General features: G+C 59.7%; 1 protein-coding gene across 3 annotated transcripts in view; it reads right to left on the bottom strand.

Moving 5' to 3' along the window:
* DUSP9 (dual specificity phosphatase 9) overlaps window positions 1–7,368 on the bottom strand; it is a 10,809-nt gene extending 3,441 nt beyond the window's left edge. The window contains exons 1-3 of one of the 3 annotated variants that reach the window (XM_017516691.2): window positions 7,161–7,368; window positions 1,439–1,846; window positions 3–458 (exon numbers count right to left, since the gene is read on the bottom strand). In XM_017516691.2, coding sequence (XP_017372180.1) covers window positions 3–458; window positions 1,439–1,811 — 829 coding nt within the window. In that variant the 5' untranslated portion in view covers window positions 1,812–1,846; window positions 7,161–7,368. Of the gene's footprint in view, window positions 1–2; window positions 459–1,438; window positions 1,847–2,302; window positions 2,532–6,259; window positions 6,496–7,160 lie in introns of those variants that run through there. The other 2 variants (XM_017516692.2, XM_037734293.1) reach the window with 2 other exon arrangements.
* Between the last annotated feature and the right edge of the window lie 11,580 nt (window positions 7,369–18,948).

Below are 18,948 nucleotides of genomic sequence, written 5' to 3' on the forward strand. Positions count from 1 at the left end.
ACCGATGAATGCAATGGCCTCCGGAAAGAACTGCGACAGGTTCTGGCTCCAGTGGTCGGAGATGGGGATCTGCTTGTAGTGAAAGTCACCATTCTTCTCGAAGAAGTTTGGGAGGTTGGGGGTGACATTGAGGATGTAGCGAATGCCCAGTTTGGCCAGGCTCTCCAAGTTGGCTGAATCCCGGGCGCTGCCCAGGTAGAGGTTGGGCAGGATCTGGACAGGGAAGGATGCCCGAAGCCCCACTGGGGGGGGTGTGACACCCTCCGAATCCAGGCCGCAGCTCATGGAGTCGCGGTCAGCCTCGGATTCCGCATCAGAGCAGTCGGAGCCCAGGCACAGGCTGCCCAACCCCACCACGGGCGCTGGACTGGGCAGCGGGGCCAAGCTGGAGCTGGCACGGCCACTCAGACTGGTTTCACATAGGTGAGGGCACTCGGCCTGGAATCTGCTGAAGCCACCTGTCAGGGAGAGGGCATAGGGCCTGCTGACCTGGCCTCCTGGGCAGCCAAGTGCCTCTGTCTGGGGCTGGGGAGCTAACCCTAGACAAGTCAGGGGGTTTGCAAATGTTCCCAAAGGGAACACAAAAGCCAGCAGCTTGGTATGTCCTGGTGCCCACATGGGGCCCTAGCCACCCTCACTGAGCACTCTTGGCCACTGCTCTGGACAGCAAGTGCCCACTGCAGCTGCTGGGGTTGCAAGAAGCTGGGCTCACGCTGAGCCACCCAACAGGATCTTACACCCCTAGGGTCAAGCTGAGTCTACATGTACTGCCAGCCTCAGGGGGGACTGTGGCCATCAGTTTAAGACAAGGAAGAGCCCAGATGTCAGTTCTCTGCCTGGGCGTCTTCTGAGTATGCTCAGAGATGAAGTGGGACCCCAAGATGTGGGGAGCTTGGGGGAGAATGGAACATTCCACCAGAATGGCTGTAAAGTCCCAAGAACCCAGCACCTCTGTTTACAGATACTACTGTTTTCCCGGGCTGGAAAGCTGACACTTTATATGTCCCTAACACAGTCCAGTGGACCTTTCTTGGCGACGGCTGGCTCTGGATTCATGAGAATCCTGTCTCTCACCTGGGCCTGTTCCGCCTGCCTCCCCTTCCTTGATCCCCCCCAGCCTTCCACCCCCGCCCTGCTGCTGTCTGACCTCTGCCTCCCTTGCTCACTGCAGAGACCTGGGAGGGCCCGCACTTTGTACTTCCCTTTTGAGCATCCTGGAAACTAGCTCAGGTCAGGCCAACTTCCCATTTTCCAGACTCAGAGACTGGGGCTTCAGAGTGAAGACCCTCCGGAGGTCGGGGCTCCCCTCCTCTCAGAGCAGCCTGGCAGGTCATCAGGGGAGGGGGGCCTCAACCCGCTTTGGAAAACAAGAGGTAGGGCTGGCCTAAGGTGAAAGGAATCCCGAACCCCCTGGGAAGGAGGGCCCCGAAGCACCTACCCTGGAGGTAGTAGGCAAGGTAGCCTTCCTCCCGCAGCTTCTGCAGCAGGGTACCCAGCACTGACTCGGCTTCCCACTCCTCCGTTTCAGCCTCGGCCTCCCCGCGCCGGCGCCGGCCCCCACCCTGGTCGTACAGGAGTACTGGGGCAGGCGGGGGCGGCTGGAGCGGCGGTCCCGGCAGGAGCGCGCGCACCGACAGGCTGCCCCTCCGCAGGCGGCGCAGCAGCAGCGCGGGTAGGGCCACGCTCAGCGCCCCACCGATGCGCGCGGACTCGTACAGCTCGCGGCTGCGGCAGTCCAGGAGCAGCAGCTGCGGCCGCGGGGGCGACAGCTCCCGGCGCAGCCACAGGCACGAGCGCCCCAGGCCCTCCATCGCCGCTCGGCTTCTGACACGTCGGACCGCGGGCACTGCGGAGAGAGGGAAGGCGGTGTGAGCTCCCGGGGGGCCGAGGGGGCTCAGACAGGAAGCCGGCCCGGCGTCCTGAAGGCGGGAGCCCAGGGCCCCCCATCGCGAGGATTCCCAACAAGGTGCCCCAAGAAAACCCCCGAGGCAGTCTCTCAGCACGGGGAAAGGTTCTCCAGAAAAGGGTACCCCGAGGCCGCAGCTGTTTCCCTCCATATCCCCTTTCTGCTCCTCTCTCTCGGCCTTCCCCCGATCGCTCCCCAAGTTCCACCTTCCGACTTTGGTGGGGGGGTGTGAGTGTGAGGGGTGCCGTTCAAGACCCAGATCTCCCCCATGGCCAGGTGGGCCAGGGAACAGAGGCGGAGCAGAGGCGCTGGGCCTCAGCGAGTCCTCTCAGAGGTGACCTGGCCCCCGGTGCCCCATCTCCCCCCACCCTCAGGAGAGAACAAAAGGAGAGAGACCTGGAGCGCGATCCGGCGGTAGGCGACCGCGCGTAGACGTTCTGGCCACGGCCACTGCCACAGCGGAACGCGGGGCGCCGTCCCGGGGCAGGGAGTCCCTAGGCCCGGCCGCTAGGAGAAGGCGGGGCGGCGGTGCAGGCTCGCACGTGGAAGCCGAGCCCCGCGCGCCCGCTCAGCGGCCGCTTCCTGGCAGCTGGACCCAGCTTCCACCTTGGAGACAGCCTTGGGACGTGGAGTTACAACTCCGAGGGGCGGGCCGGGGCGGGGCTGCGGGGGCGGGCCTGGGGGCCAGTGAGCCAACGGGTGCTAGCCGAAGGAAGCAGTCGGGTGGGACCTGCGAGTAGGCTGAGCTGGGGCTTCCACCGAGGCGGGACGGGGTCGGGGCAGAGGCCAAGGGCAGGTCAGGGGCCCAGCAGGGGACCAGCTGCGGCTCCCCTGGCCGGCGCCAGCCTGGCCTCGGGAGGCAGGGGGAGGGGTGGGGACAAGAGCCCAGCCCCCCTGCTGCAGAAGCTGCCTCCAACCCAACTCACTTGGTGATACTAGACCATCCTCTCCCCTGCCTGGATCTCAGTGGCACCATCTCTGTAATGGGCTCATAGCTACTAGCTTGGCCAAACATGGGATGCCACTGAAATGGCCCAGGGAAGGAGGAAGCAGGACCAGAAACTTTCTGCAGCTTTGGCCCAGAGCTCTGCTGCAGGGCTAGACAGGCAGAGGAAGCTCCTGGGCACCTCCCACCTTAGCCCGCTTCACTCACACAGCACTGGCCAAAAGCACCCTGGAGCCCTGAGCTCCCAGCCCTAAACTGATCCTAAGAGTGACCCCTGGCTCCCCTCTTGGCTGATCAACATGGAGAGAAGTAGTTTCCAGCTAAATATCTCTCACATCCACGCCTCTCTCCCCTGTCCCCTTCCCTAGCCAAGGGCTCAAATTCATCAGCTCTAGGCCAGGTCACTGTCACGTCTTGCACAACAGTCTCCAGGCCTCCGGGCCTGCAATGACCTGCCCTCCACCCTGCCCTGCCCTGCCCAATGTCAGAATGCCATCCACTCAACCAAGGCTGGTGGCCTCCATCCTTTCCTCCATGGGCACAATAGGCAGGGCAGATCCACAGGCAGCCAGGGCACTGCACAAGGTCTCAGGTGTGGTGAGCGCTGAGACAGGAGACCAGGGTCAGCGGGAGGTGTCCACAACACTGGCCTGGCTAAAAGTCCCCTCTCTGCTTAAAGCCCAACAAAAGCAAATAACAGTGTTGAAGGAAAATGTACAATAGATAAGATAAAGCTCATACCCAACCAAAAGGTTAAGACCCCTGTAGATAAATGGGCAAAGAACCTGAAAACACTGCATACTGCAGGAAGGAGGGAATGCCACGGCCTTACAAATATTTGGGGGAAGGTTCAACCTCAGGCGTGGAAGGAAAGCAGCTCCAAAAAACAAGTAACAACGACCAACGAGGTAACACTTCCCACCTTCTGTGCTAGAAATGTCCTCAGGTTTGAGAACACCCAGTGCTGGCAAAATTGCTGTGAAATCAACGTGCTGTTCAACTGTTGCAGGGTTATATATTGGTACGGCCCTTTTGGAAATTAATCTGGCAATATCAAGAGCTAGGAAAAAATCCCAACCCTTTGACCACTTTTGGGAATCTAAGGAGCTAAAGTAAAAGAAATCAAAGTTATGCACATGAGGATGGGCACCACAACACACTTCTCTAAGGAGTGGAAAATGGAAAGCCAGTCATTACGGCCAGTCGGTCCGCCAGAGAGTCCTCTCAGGAGCCACGGAGTCAGAGGAGAAAATGTCTGAGGTCATGGTTAGGGAAGAGGGCAGGTGATGGAAAGCTGGGGGTGGGTGAGTGTGAGGGGTGCCGTTTGAGGCCTAGATCTCCCCCACGGCCAGATGGAGATCACCTCTAAGGGGCTTCCAGTTTCCCCTCCCCCTCCCTTCTGGGCAGTGGGCTGCTAGCCGGGGACTCCCAGGACCTTGGCACTGGGCTGCTGTCTGGCCACACCCCCATGTCCCTGTCTCTAAGATGAGTCCTAATTCACGCATCCAGGGGCTTTGGGCAGCTGGACTGTGCCCTTCCTTCTCTTGCCCAGTGGGCATGGGCCGCAGCCCAGGCCTCCCTCCTATGCCCCCTGCCCAGGTTCTGAGATTCTGCTTCTTTCTTCAGGCCCCCTCCTCCAGACAGCCTTCCCAACTCGGAGCCAGTGGTCTCCCTCCTTTGTGCTCCCCAGTGTGGTCACTTTCCCCTTTCTCAGTGTGTTCCTGGGGCAGGAACTCTGACTTCTGTCTTCTGCCTCCTCCTATCTCAGCCTAGCCCCACAGTGGTGGAGGTGGACACTGGTGCCCAGCCCAGAGGCAGCCCCACTGCAGCTGTGGGTGGGAGCTCAGAGTGGGCAGGGATTGAAGGCACCACCGAGGTTCTGCCATGTGCCAGTCTGGTTGTGGCTAGTGGAGGTGGCACAGGGCTGTGAGCAGCCCGGAGCTAGACAGCCGTGTTCCCCAGAAACCTCCCACCCCCAGGTATTACAAATGATCTGGCTAGGTGGCTGGCCACAGCGCACACCAGAGGGTCACCCCCCCCCCCCCCCCCCCCCCCCCCCCCCAGCTCAGTCTGGCTGGAGAGGGAGCTCCTGAAGTGCTTAGGCCGCTCTGGAGAGGGCTCCCTGGAGGTGAGAGGAGCTGGGCTAGGATGCGGATGAAGAGAGGCAAGTCTGAAATGGTGAAGGGAGGGGAAGGCCAGGATCCAAGAGTCCACGGCTGGCGAGGGGCTCCCTGAACGTAACTGCGGAGCCGTGCTGGCAAGCCCTCCCACCGGGAGAAAGCATTTAGGACGGGGCCATAAGAGCCTCATGAGGAGGCCATGAGGGGCTCAATCTCCAAAGTCAGAGCTCAGAGTTCAGGGCCCACAGCGCCCGCAGCGCCAGCAACAGGACAAACGGGAACCTGTTGCCGCCTCCGCACTGCAGGGCTGAGCGCAGCCAACCTCCTAACCCCTCTCACCGGCGACCCTCGCCTGACTGCCCCCACTCAGGCCCCCAGCAGCGCCAGCTCTGGGCGCCGCCGAGCCCCGCAGCCGCTCCCGGGTGGGCTGTGCTGGGGGAGGCCGCGTCGCGCGCCCGGGCCTCTCCTGACCCCTCCGGCGGGCGGAGCCAGGCCGCGCGCTCGCTGCTCGTCGCAGGGTGGGCGCTGCGCCCGCCTCCCCGCCCCCGCCGGGCACCCCGGGCCTCTGCCTGGCCGGGCCTGCGCCCCCTGGAGGCCGCGGGGAAGCCGCCGTCTGCAGGCCTCGCGCGTGCCGTGTGCGCCCTCTGGTCCCGGGGGCCTCCCGAGAGCTGCGCGGCGCTGCCTTCCCACCCCGAAATGCACCGTTCCCGCCGGGCCGAGTGGCAGGATTTCGGCTGTCGCGGCAGGGTCACATGGCCAAGAGCACAAGTCCCAGCGACAGCGTGTCTGCCAAATCCAGTGTCTTTTCCATCAAATCCACTTTCTGCTTTTCCTGGTTGGTCTCCTCGCGGGACTGGGAGTTCGTCCAAGGCAGGAACGTGTGTGTGCCCGGCCCCAAGCTGGCCCCAGCCCCCAGTGCAGGGCCTGGCACGCGCCCGGCGCTCGCGGAAGAAATGCTCGTTAACAAAGAAGGCATGAATGAATGAAACCAATTGTTGCCTGAGGGAGCTGCTCCTGCTTTTCCTTCTGCCGATCACACACTCCTCCCCCACCCCGACACGCACAAGCACACGTGCACATACAGCTCTCCCCGTAACACACACGCAGGCCGGCACCCAGACAGCGCGCGCGGACACCAGCTCGCATGGAACCCACCTACTACGTGCTGGTCCGGCAGCTGGCGCCCCTTTGGTCCCACCTGGGCCGCCTCCATTTCAGCGGCGGGCTCTCTCCACCTCCTCCCAGCCCCTCCCCCCGGCCCCTTGCCTTCACATCTAAGTACCCTACCTTGCACCCCAAGTGCCTTCTTTATCTCTTAGGGAAGAGGCCAAGCCAGTCGCTGGGGAGTCTCAAGGTCTGTTTAGGGAGGCACCTGGGGAGCCCAAGGCTGATCAGCCGCTGCCGAAGGAGAGCCAGAGGTGTCTGGCAGGGATGCCACCAAATGCTGCAGCCTCTAGAGTCCGCGTGCCAGGTGTTGGGAGGGAGGGACTCAGAGATGTGCTGGGGGTGTCGAAGGGTATTTGTGATGCGGGCGGGGTAGGGTGCTGGAGAGCGTGAATCCAGCAGGTGTGCGCGCAGGCTGGGGCGGATGAGAGTGCGCGCTGGAGATGCTGGAGGTGTGTGCCTGGTACGTGGGGATGTGGATTTGTGATGGGACCTCGCTCCCGGGTGGGTGGACTGCAGTGTCTCTGGGCTGGGAACCTGGGTGGGGTGTCTGTCATGGGATATGGGGAGTTCAAGGTGGCAAGGGCATGGTAGGGGGAGCTATGTTAGTGCAGGTATCGCAGAGATGTGTTGGAAGCATGCGTGTGCGCCTGGGTGTGTACTGGGGCGTGGCAGGGTCTCCGTGGGTTGGCATGAGTTGGGGACAGTGGTGAGTAGTGGCTCAGGGGCTGCTAGTGTGTGCATTACAGGGACCCGGCTCTGTGGTGCGTGGTTTGTGTGCGCGCGAGTGTGCAGCCGGTCTAAGTGGCAGCGGACAGGGGAGGTGCACGGGCGGGGTGCACGGGTGTGCGGCGGCAGCACCCAATGGGTCTCCTAGGGGCGCGTGCGCCGGCTTCGTGGGGAGTGCGTTGTCAGGACTTTGGGGGTGCAGGGTGGAGGAGGGGGTGCACGTCGGGGGGGTCAGCCAGGCCGGGTGGGTTGGGGGTGGGGTGGGGGTCCCGGGGACGTTGCGTGCTCCACTCACCTCTGCTCCGCTCGGTTTTCTGAGCCTGTTCCCTGCGTCGCGGCCGGGAAGTTTCTGAAGCTCGGGCGGCGGGAAGCGCCACTGCTGCCGCCTAACGCCACCGGAACCCCCGGCGGCGGCCTTGCCAGGAGCTGAGGGGCAGCCGCCGTCGCTGCGGAGGGAAACTCCAAATCCCGCCCCCGCCGCCGCCGCCGCCTCCTTCGCCTCCTTCGCCTCCTCCCCTCCCGTCGCCGTCTTCTCCGCCCCCTGCCCAGGAGGGGCAATGTAGCTGGCGGCGCGCAGGGAGGGAGCGGGGAGGGGCCGCGGCCTTCCCGGCGTCTCCCTCCACCTCCCACGCCCCCGCCCGCCTTCCTCCCACCTGCAAGCTTCTGCCCTCTCCGCCCGTCCTGCACGAGGCGCCTTGCATTCCCCGGTCCCCAATGGCGCTACTGAGTGGGGACTTCCGAGCTTGGGGCGCCGGAGTGGGGTTGGGGGCCCTGAACTAGGCTGGGCCTGGGCTAGGGGGACGGTTGCTCCGCAGAATCTGCACCGGCACCCCAGCCAAGGGGCCCACTGAGGTCCCCAGAGCCATCTCCTGCTCCCACAGTGGAGAAGGTATAAAGTCTGGCTGACAGGGCTGCCAATTCCGCCCCCACCCCGGGTCCCCCTGCAGTGTGTCCTCTTATTCTCATGTGTCAGATTCTGGCTACTAGTAATAGCATTTGAGCCTCAGTGTCTGGAAGAGGTGGAGCCAGCATGTTGGGGGAGGGGCAGGGAGCAAGTAGGGAGCGGGTGCGGGTGTTGTCACCAGGTCCCGTTAGCTTTCTCCTCTGTACCACAGGTCACACCCATTGGCACCAAGGACCTCATTTTATCCTTACAGAAGTTCTGGAAGTCTGAGGAGATTGTCCCCATGTTACAGCCTGGGAAACTGAGGCCGTGGCTCCCTGATGGTGGCACAATAGTGTAGTGGCAAAGTGGGATGGGGCTCGGGCTGGCTGAGTTCAGAAGCCTAGAGCCTGAACCAGCGTGAGTGCGGAATATTGCGTGGGGAGGGGAGGGGAGGGGAGGGGAGGGGAGGGGAGGGAAGGGAAGGGAAGGGAAGCAGCCATCGAGGTCTGCACCTGGCCTTTCTGGGGCTCCCAGGTCAGCAGTGCATGAGCCTGGCCTCCTGCCTGCAGTGGAGGAGAGGTTGAGACCCGGCAGGAGGATGTGAGCATCAAGGGGGTGTCTTCTCCACCCAGGGAGCGCAGGATAAGGTGCGGCCAGGGAGGGCTGGGATGCCAGCAGCTCCGCTGGCTGCCTGGCTGTGTCTGCGGCAGCGCTGAATTCCCCTGAGTCATTACCCCTGGAAGAGACAAGGGCAGCAGCTTTGCCTCTGGAGCCCAGGTCCCTGCCCCATCTCTGGGTCTCCATTTCCTGGTCTGTACTTTTGAGGAGAGAGGTGGGACCATGTGATCTCCAAGGGCCCTCCTATCTGTGCAGTTTCAAGCCATGGTGAGTGAGCTGGGAGGGTCCTGCTGTGGCCAGCCAGGCCTGCCCGCCCTGCTCTGGGCCCGACTGCCCCTCTGCACCTTTTCAGCCTTGACAGCAGCAGAGTCCCTCCTGGAAGGAGGCCACTGGCCCTGCAACCGTGTACCTGTTCTGGACGCTGGGCCTCGTGGGGCTGCACAGGAGCTCTCCCCTACAGCCTTGGGGGGCCAGGCTGCCCAGGACTTGCCATGAAGGCGAGCATATGCAGCCGCCACTGGTGCCTGTACTGCTAGATGTGCTGAAGTTACGGGACCTTTCCTAAGAAAGCCATATACCATAGAAGCTGTGCCCTAAAAACAGGGGGCTGGCTTTCACATTCCCCCTGCACCGACGGTGCTTCCTGTTTGGAGAGGACGTGGGACAGCTGTGCCCGTGGCCTGGATGCTCAGCTGATCACCAAAGGCTTGGTGGGTGAGCTGACTCAGAGGAGTTTCTAGAAAGGTTGGTTAACACACCCCCCCCACCACCGCCACCATCCCGTGCTTTAGTGACTCAGGGCTGAGAGGCTGGGGGAGAAACGTTTGGATCGAATAATCCGCCCTCGTCCCTGCACAGCTCCCACTCCAGCCCTCCCAGTGTCTGCTTTACAGGCAACGAGACCATCGTTGCTGGAAAAGGAGCATGCAAAGGCCAGGCCTGCCCCGAGATGCCTCAGGAAATAGCGGTCCCCTCCTCATCCCCAGGGCTGGGGAAGAAAATGCAGAATGCTCCCAAAGGGGACTTGAGTGAGTGAAAGTTTGCTTCGCAGAACGAGGGCACAGCTGGGCCTCTGACTCCAAAGCAGCTGGGTCCATCTGCTGCTAACGGGAGTGACGGGGCGCTCCAGCCCTTGTCCTTTCCTCTGCGCCCCTCAACCCCCATTCCACCTGAACCCTAAGGCCACTGCCATCCTTCTCGTTCCTTCCTTGGGGATGGCCATTGGGAAGTGGCCATCTTGTTTCCTGTGAGACCCCACGCCCTCCCAAACCCCAGAGGTGCTCCCCAGAGACCCTGAAAGCAGCCCCAGGAACTGCCAGCCTGGGGCAAGGTGGAGGGGCCAGGGAGCTGCGCTTTGCTTGGGGTAGAGACTTCGTTAGCCTGGCAGGGCCTCAGGCGGCTGGCCCGACTGACGCCCTCTGACACGGAAGGCTTTGGCTGCAGTTACCTGGACCTGTTAAGGGGCATTTTGTTCAGGTCCCGAATCTGGGCCACTGTCCAGGTGAATGAGGTTTTGGGGAGAGACTGTGGGAAAGGTGATGGCTGTCAAAGCCGAAGTCCCCAGGCTACCCTGCTGTGCCGGGTCCTCCCTGCCTGTCACCCTGCATGGAACCTGGGTCACATCTACGGGCCCTGGTGCCAGGGTGCACACACATCCAGGAGTTTATTTCTGGGTAACCATTGGGTCCTACAGAGGTGCCTTCTGCAGCTGAAGCCATCTGTTCACATGACAAGCCCCTCCGCTGTCCCTCCAACTCCTCCTTCTGAACCCCTCCGAGATCTGAATCTTCTAGATTCACCCCAGCTACCAGCTGCCGTGCCTTCAGAAGCACCCTACCTGTTCACAGCATCTCCCAATGGAGCCATGCCCAGACGTTGAAACAAAATGGCCTATAGTGGCTCTGAAATCTCACTTGCAGAGGAGGTCAAAGGCAGGCCAGTTAGGAAGCCAAGAGCCCAGGGGTGTGAGCAGGGAGAGATGGGAGGTAGGCGAGAGGGAAAGGAGGGGGCAGAGCAGAGAGCACCAGCCTGTGCAGCGATTGATTTCTGGGGGCCAGGACCTGGCGAGCCATTAACACCCCCATTCCAGGAGGGCTCAGGTTCAGGTTCAATACAATCCCCCTCCGGCCAGCTGCACGGGCTCCCTCTCCTTGTCTTGTCCTCCCAAGCAGCAGTGCACGTGTGTCTGGATATACATTACAGATGATATAATCCTTTTACTGGGAGAACCAGCTGCCCGCACCCCTGGGCTGGACGGGGAAGGGAGGCGAGGGGAGACAAGGAGTCTCTGTCCAGACCCCATGCAGCGGGAAAGGAGGAGAGAGGGTAGCAGGTGACTTTCCCGCATGCCCCAGGAGAGAGGGGAGCCACCAGGAGTGAAACAACGGGGCTGGGGGTACTGGGGGTGCCAAGGGCGTGCCCAGACGGCCTGGCTCCCTGCTGTGGAGCCCCCTCCCTTGCTGCCTTTCTGGCCACACTTCAGCATCCTCCCCCTGCCCCCGACAGGAACATGCTTCTCCAGTCAGGCGGTCTCATCACAGGTAACAAGATAAGGCACGAGACAGGCAGACGTGGCTGGGCCCAGGCGGGGGCTTGTGGCGAGCACTGGCCCTGGCTCAGATGTCTGTAGGGGTGGAAAGGGGCTCCTAGAGACTGCGGGATTTTCTCATCTCACTCCTTGGGGGCCTCTGCCCCTGCGTGTTGTCATAGCACCTGTTGGCTTGTCTGGCTGCATCCCTCTGCCACTCCCCACGTCCTGCCGGCACTGCAAGGTGCAGCCTGGGCCTGGACCCATCCCAACCCTCAGGCTGCTGAGCCCCTTGCTGCTCTGGTGTCCGGGTGCACCCAGCACCTCTCCTGACCACCACTGCTACTTGCCCAAGGCCCTGCTGCAATTGGGGGCACAGCTGGAGCTAGGGAGTCCCAGCTGATGGAGGCTGGTGCCCTCCAGGACAGGGCCTCCAGGCGGGCCACCCTTGGAAGCCATCCTGAGGCTTCCAACTTGCGCGCAGCAGCTCCAGGGACAGGTGAGGGTCTCCTCCTTCCCACCACTGGCGCCGTGACCCTGAGGACAAGCTGTGCTGTTTGCTGTACTTCTTGTTTGCTTCTGGATGAGGACAGTGAAGTTCGGGGTTGGGGGGCCTGTGACCAGGCAACACGCTCCAGTGTATAGACTCCATAGACTAGCAGCCGAGGCCCCATGGCCAGGGTGCCCCTCCACAGGGAACTGCCTTTGCCCTTGGGTGGCTCTTTCTCATAGGCTGAGGGACAGGCAGGAGGGGAGCCACTGGCCCGGGCCTCGGCCACCTGGCAAGCCACCCACCTGGCCAGAGGAAGGAAGGAGGCAGAAGGGCACTGGACAGCGTGGGTGCGACCCAAACTGCAGAGAGGACCTGGCCTGCCCTTGAATGTGGGCCGCCCTGGCCAGGGTGGAGTTCCAGGCTGTGGTCCAGAGCGTGCGCACCCCAGCCCAGGTGCGGGCCTTCTTCTCTGTCACCCTCTGTTAGCCCTGCCACCCCCTGTCCCTGGGTTCTTGCTGCCCCCTCCTCATTCTCTGCCTGCAAGCATCGCACAGGAAGGCTTGGGATATTTCCGCCAGCTGTCTGGGGAGTTCTCTGTCTAAATTTAGAGAGCAGCTATTACCCCTCAGTACCTGCTTCCCACATGGGTGGCTGATTTGAGTCCCGAGAGCCCCGGAGGGGAGAGCGGTGCAGATGCGGTGCCGCGTGACCTACCCACCCCTTGGAGCTAGCTCCTGGGCAGAGAGAAGGCGGAAAGGAGAGGGAAGGCGAGGAAGGTAGCAACCACGGCCCAGGATCAACCACATGCCCGTGGAGAGGGCTGGCAGAGAGACGCCATGGGTGGGAAGGGGACAGCCAAGGCTCTTTGAGTGGGGTCAGGCATGTCTGGCCTTCCCGGTGGAGGACTGTGGCTTCTTACTGCCCTGCCTGCAAGGAGAGGGTGACCATCTTCACAGCTATTTCCCTTCCGCCACTGCACACTGCATGCCCGCTGCCATGGCAATGTCACACAGAGAAAAGGGGGGTGCACACAGGAGCTCTGGGAGTTAGTCATCAGTCTTGGGCAATGCTGACACCACCTGGATCCTGGCCTGAGACTCGTTCTTCACTGCCCCTTGAGTTCCAGGAAGAATGGCTGTGGCTGACATGGGCTGGGACCATGAGGGTGACCCAGGGTCCAGTCTGTCAGCCTGCAAGGCTCAGCTCTTGGGACTTGTGGTTGGAGAGCTGGCCAGAGCCATGAGGACCACGGCTGCCTGCTCTTCTCAACCCTAGAGCGGAAAGCAGGGGAGGCTGAGGATGGGATCCCTAAGACCATGAGCCTAGGGAGACTTACCAATCACAGGGCAACCAGCTTGAGACTGGCTTCCTGAAGGGGTGAGGGTCCTGTCCCTAGAGGGATCCAAGCAGAAGCTGCAGGGCTGCCAGAGGGGGGTGTCGCAGAGGCTGGCGCTAAGGCCAACTCCCTGGCATCTGAGGATGGGTCTGCTCCTGGCCCTGCTCCCAGGCTGGCTGTGGTCAAGCTTGTGCTACGGCGAATGGCAAACCCCCCACGTGCACACAGGCAGGGCGGGGAGGTCCACCTGGGGCTCTTGGGCTGGGGCTGCTGGCAGGTGGCATCTCTGATGCATGCTCTGTTCCCCCTTCTTGCCCAACCCAGCCAGAACCTCAAGGGCCTCAAGGGAACCACAGTGAAGGCCCTTGCTTGGCCTCTGAAGGGTCTTTTTTGTCCTCATAGTTTGGGTTGGTGCTACCTGTCACTTGTCACTTCTCATGTTGCCTGAAGACTTGTAGGAGCAGGAGTTGGTGGTCCTCAGCACACCGCTGTCCTGTTTCTCTGAGTGTGTTGTTTATTCATTGTTTTGTTGTTTTGGGGGAGGGATGAGTGTTGGGACCTCCTAGCCCACCGCCTGGCTGATGTCACTCCGATGCTCATACACTGGCCTGTGACACCAGGTCTCCACCCCAGGCTCCTGGGCCCAGCTGTCCCCAGGTGAGTTACCTTGGGTGACCTCCAGGCTTCTCGAACTCACAGGTTCCAGACGCAAGCCTTGGGCTCTTCTCTCGGTGACAGCCACATCAGGTCCGCCTGGGTGGGCTCTATGGGCTGCAATGGAGAGAAGCATCCAGAGGTTGTCCTCAGGAAAAGGGGACATGTAGTGCCCAGAACGTCCTCTCCTTAGCCAAGCCCACTCATCCTCCAGGGCTCCCATCCCCGTGTCCTCCGTCCTCTGGCCCTCAACCCCTGGCCACCAGCCTTGGATCTGCCCATCCCAACCTCCCTAAAAGGTCTGAACATCTCAAAGTTGTACCGTGCCACCCCACACCTTGCAAGTCGAGAGCCCCCTTTGGCCTGGTGTCTCCTGAGCTGCAGCGGGTGGGTGCTGTGCGTTCTCCCACCTGCCTCCCCAGAGCCCAGGCCAGCTGGCATCGCCTTCCTTGAGAGGTGGTGGCTTCTAGATGTGACTCATCTGCCTCCTGTCAACCCCCAGGCCTCTTCCTCCACCTGCCCCTGCTTGCATGGGCCCCCTCCTAAGGCCTCCCTCCTCGTGCCCACCCCCTCTTGGTTATCTTCCCCCAACTCTGGCCACTTGTCCCAGTCTCTTTTTCATGCCTCTCTTCTGGGGGACAACAGTGACATCAGTGTCTCCTGGGTTCCATGACCACAGCTCCATTGCCACCTGGATGTCCCAAAGTTCTTCCCTCCACACCCCAAACTTGGGCGTGCCCTTGATTCCTTCTCACCGTCATTACCCCTTACATTGCCAGGTTCTCCTGACCCAGACCCTGCCCCTCTTGCCTGGATGATGGTCCCAGCCCTGCACCCATCCTCCACATCAAGGCCAGAGGAAGTGTCCTCATCCGGATGCCTGGCCACTCCTCCTCTCAGCCCCCTTCAGTGGCCCCTTGTGGCCTCAAGGACAAAGTCCAGCTCCACGGCCTTGAGCCATCTGGCTCCTGCTTGCTTCCCCGGCCTCCTCTCCCCGACTTCCTCCAGGCCCACATTCCAGCCCGAACTTGCGCCTTGCAATCCAGAATAGAGCAGGATGTCGTGTGTTCCCTTGCCTTACTCTAAAGAAGGTCACATGCTGAGGCTCCAGGTGGACAGATATTTTGGGGAGCCACTGTTTAGCCTACTGCAGTCCTCTCTCTGTCTCCCCACTTCATTGCATGTGCAAAGTACATTCGCCCACATCTTTGCCTGTGTGCCTGTGCCCTCCTGCTGTACACACTGCCCCCACATCTGCCTGGCAAGGCACTCATCTTTCTAGCCTACCCCCTGCCCCACCTGCAGTGCTGCTGTGAAAGTCCTTTCTTTCCTTCACTAGGACCACCCAACCCAGAATGCCTGTGTCTCGCTTGCCCCGGACCACTCCTGCCCTGGACTGCGGAGTAGACAGGACATTCAGAGGAGCAACATCTGTCTCCAGGGCTTTGCACCCGGCCTGGCTCTGGGATGGGGCCATAGCAATGTGTGTAGACCCCAGGATGAAAGGAATTCGAGAGACTGAGGTCCCTGCTCTGCTGGCCCTGTGTGGCTGTGCCTGTAGGTGGGATGGGGCAGTGGGTGGGGAGTGGATCAGGGCTCCTGGGCCACTGCCTGACCCCCTGCACCCCCTCTCCCCTTCCCCAAAGGAGGAAGCTGGGCTATAGCACAATCATGGGAGGGGGTGCCTGAGATGGAGGTGTGCAGGACTGGGGTGTCCTCCAAAGGAGGAGGGGAGAGGTGAGCACACAGAGCAGAAATCAACCCCTGCAGGTCCTGTCCCTAGCGCAGCTGTGCTCTCCCAATGCTTTCTTGGTGGAGAGACGGGGCATCTGTCCATAAGCACAGAGTGTGGGGGGAATGGTGCTGATAACAGATGATGATGAGAAACTTGGGACCCGGAGGAGCAGCTGGGCACAGCCTCTGACGGGCTGTGGGGTGCGCTGAGAGAGACATGGGGAACCCCACATTAGTGTCATATCCTGGCCTGAGAGGGGCCCCCCTGTCTCTGCAAGATGCCCCACTCTCTCCAGGCACCTGTTGGCCTGCAGTGGGCATGGTTTTTACACCCCTCAGCAGGTCGGTTCTTGGTTAGGTGCCCTGGCACCGTGTTTCCTGCCTGCAGCGTCCTCCCCTCCTACCCGCTCGCCCCACAGTGCTGCAGATGCCTCTGTGCTCCAGTGTGCCTGGCCTCAGGCCTGGGCACAGATTTCTGGTGGGGTTTTTGTTTTTTTGAGACAGGGTCTCTGTCACCGAGGCTGGAGGGCAGTGGATCAATGACAGCTCACTGCAGCCTCAACCCCTGGGCTCAGGCAATCCCCCCACCTCAGCCTCCAAGAAGTTGGGACAACAGGCACGCACCACCCACCTGGCTAATTAAAACAATTTTTTTTTTCGTTGAGACAGGGTCTCCCTATGTTGTCAAGGCTGGTCTGGAGCTCTTGGGCTCAAGTGATCCTCCTGCCTGGGCCTCCCAAAGCACTGGTGCTGCACTGGGCATGGAGCTCTGAGTGAGCATGGTGAGCTGGCTCGGCTGTAAGCCCACCTGGAGCTCCACAGCTCCACTCTGCCTGGCTAGGCTATTGGGGCACAGAGAGGCCCGTGCCTGCAGGTGGCACTTGAAGCACACCCCACCGTCCCCTCCCTGGGACTCCCCCCACCTTTATCTTGGTTGTGTACCATGTGGCATCATTCTTTCTGTGGCTTTGTCCCATCTTGGAAAGACTGGGAATTCCTGGGTGAGGCCCATGGGCCTGCTGTGGAATCCATTTCTCCTGTGCACTAGTGTGCCCCAGAGCCCGAGGGCACCGTGTGGCCCCAGGCTGCCTCTCAGCCTCCTCTCCCACTGCCCCTCACCTGCCCACCTGTCCCCACTTCTGCTCCAGGGAGCCCACTGGGTCCTTGTTGCTGCTGTCTGTCATCCATTGTTTTTGCCAATCCCCTTGTCTAAATGCACCCTGACCTCTGTCGGAGGCCCCTTCCCAGCCCAGCCCTGGCCCGGCCCTGTTCCTTTCGCCTGGTACCCTTCATGGCTTCATGGTGATCCAGGTGACTGTGCGTCATCTCAGAGAGCAAAGAGTGTGGCTGCCAGGGCCAGGCTGGCCAAAGGCCTCCCAGTCTCCCTCAGCTGGCCTGGCCCGAGGTGCTGGCTAGGCATGTGCTAGAGGAAGAAGGGCTGGCTGCCATGTCATCACAAGGTGGTCACTGGGACACCTCTGCCTCGAATTCTGTGACCAATCAGCTGCAGGTCTTGGTTACTGAGGAAACCGAAGCCTCGTGTGAGTACTTGCTATTTGGCAGGAGGGATTCAGGCAGAGTGCCTCCATGGGGGACCAGGTGATCGGGCGACTGTGCGAATCCTCCTGGGCAGGACCAAAGATGTGCGCCAAGAGCCTGGCTGCTCCCAGGGCTGCAAGCAGTGGTGACGCTGGCCCTGTCCGGAGCCAGAGCAGACGCACCGAGTCCATGCATGGCTGTGCACACACCTTCACAGGGACTGGGGCAGCAGAACGCCTCTCAGCCATCTAGGCCAACTGGCAAGGAGGTGGCCAAGGTTGATATATATATATATATATATATGTATGTATGACATATACGTAGGTATAGTATATGTATGTATGGTATACACACACACACACAAATGTATGTATATATATATAATCAAACAAAGGGAGCAGTAGTGACAAGGCTAATGTCTTCGAACACAGCCTTAGGAGAGAGCTTGGTGTGAACTGAGTTGTATGCACCCCACATACACACATTGCTACAGCAAAGTCCTAACTTTGGTACCTGTGACTGTGAGCTTGGTTGGAAATAGGGCCTTTGCAGCTGCAAATAGTTAGGATGACTTAACCCTGGAGTGGGGGGGGGGCCCAATCCATTATGACTGGTGTCCTTAGAACAAGTGGGGATTTGCACACAGACACGCCCGGAGAGAACAGCGTGTGGAAGTGGAGGCCAAGAGCCACAAACCTGAGAACACCAAGGATCAGCCACAACCCCGCAGAAGCCAGGGGAGAGGCCTGGGTGGACCTTTCCCTCCAGCCTGCAGAGGGACCACAGCCCTGCCGACACCTTGATCTTGAACTTCTGGCCTCCAGAACTGGGAGACAATATTGCTTAACTCAAAAAGATCCCTGTGAAGTTGAGGGTCTTAGCATTTCACAGATGAGGAAATGAAGACTCTGAACATCTGAATGACTTGTTCAGACTAATTCAGCCAGCTGGAGATAAACCCAGAGTTCAATCCAACTCTTCTGATGTGAAGTCTGGATCCAGGAAAATAAATGTAAGGGCTCTAGCATCTTCCGGCTTCCTGATATATTCAGGTTTTAATGTTCTTTTAAAGCTTTGGGTCTCCAGATATTGTTCGAGTCGACCCTCTCCCATACACCAACCTGCCTCTGAGAAATTGACTCCTTTTCAGGGAGACAAACAACCTGCCTTTCTTTCTGTGCTATAAATGTCCCACAGGGCACTACTTTAGCTGCATCCCACAAATTGTGCTGTTTTGTATTTTGTTTTAATCTATTTCAGTATATTTTAAAAGTTTTTCCTTCAGACTTCCTCTTGGACCCATGGGTTATTTAGAAGTGTGTTATTTACTTTCCCAGTGTTTGGAGATTTTTCTGTGATTTATGTGGAATTTGATCCTATTGTGGTCAGAGAACACATTATCATTTTAGCTCTGTTAAATTCATTGAAATGTGCCTGGAATATAGTCTCTATTGGGATGTGTCCCATGGGCACGTGGAAAGAATGGTATTCTGCTGTTGGACAGAGTGTTCTAGAAATGTCGATTAGATCCTGTTTGTAGATGGTGATGTTGAGTTCTTTTATATATTTGCTGATTTTCGGTCTAGTTGTACTGTCAATTTTTGAGAGAAGTGTGTTGAAATCTCCAGCCATAATTGTGGATTTGTCTATTTCCTCTTCCAGTTTTATTAGAGTTGTTTGTTGTTGAGATAGGGTCTGGTTCTGTCGACCAGGCTGGAGTGTGGTGGGATAATCACAGCTCACTGCAGCCTCGACCTGCCAGGCTCAGGTGGTCCTCCCACTTCAGCCTCCCAAGTATCTGTGACCACAGGCACACACCACCACACCTGGCTAATTTTTGTATGTTTTTGTAGAGATGGGGTTTTTCCATGTCGCCCAAACTGGTCTCCAGCTCCTGAGCCCAACCAGTCTGCCTGCCTCAGTCTCCCAAAGTGCTGGGTTACAGGCATGAGCCACTGCACCTAGCCCTCCAATTTTATTAGTTTTTGCTTTACATATTTTGCAGCTATGTTGTATGGTGCATATGCATTTAGGATTGCTGTGTTTTCTTGGTGGAATGACCGTTTATCATATTCATTTTTGTCGTTGAATTTTAAAGATTTTTGTGCAGGTGATTTTTTTTTTTAAACCAGATACAGTCTTCATGATATTTGGGGCGTGGCAACAGAAGAGGGTCTGAGTGAAAGAGACTCAACTCAGAGGAGGTAGTTTTGCTTTCTTTAGCTATTCTAGACCCAGAGTGAGGAAGAGAAACGGCAGCCTGCACCTTCCTCTGCCCCTCTCCACGGAAAAGGGA

Source organism: Cebus imitator, unplaced genomic scaffold (genome assembly GCF_001604975.1).
Source record: "Cebus imitator isolate Cc_AM_T3 unplaced genomic scaffold, Cebus_imitator-1.0 Scaffold599, whole genome shotgun sequence".
NCBI classification, from domain to species: domain Eukaryota; kingdom Metazoa; phylum Chordata; class Mammalia; order Primates; family Cebidae; genus Cebus; species Cebus imitator.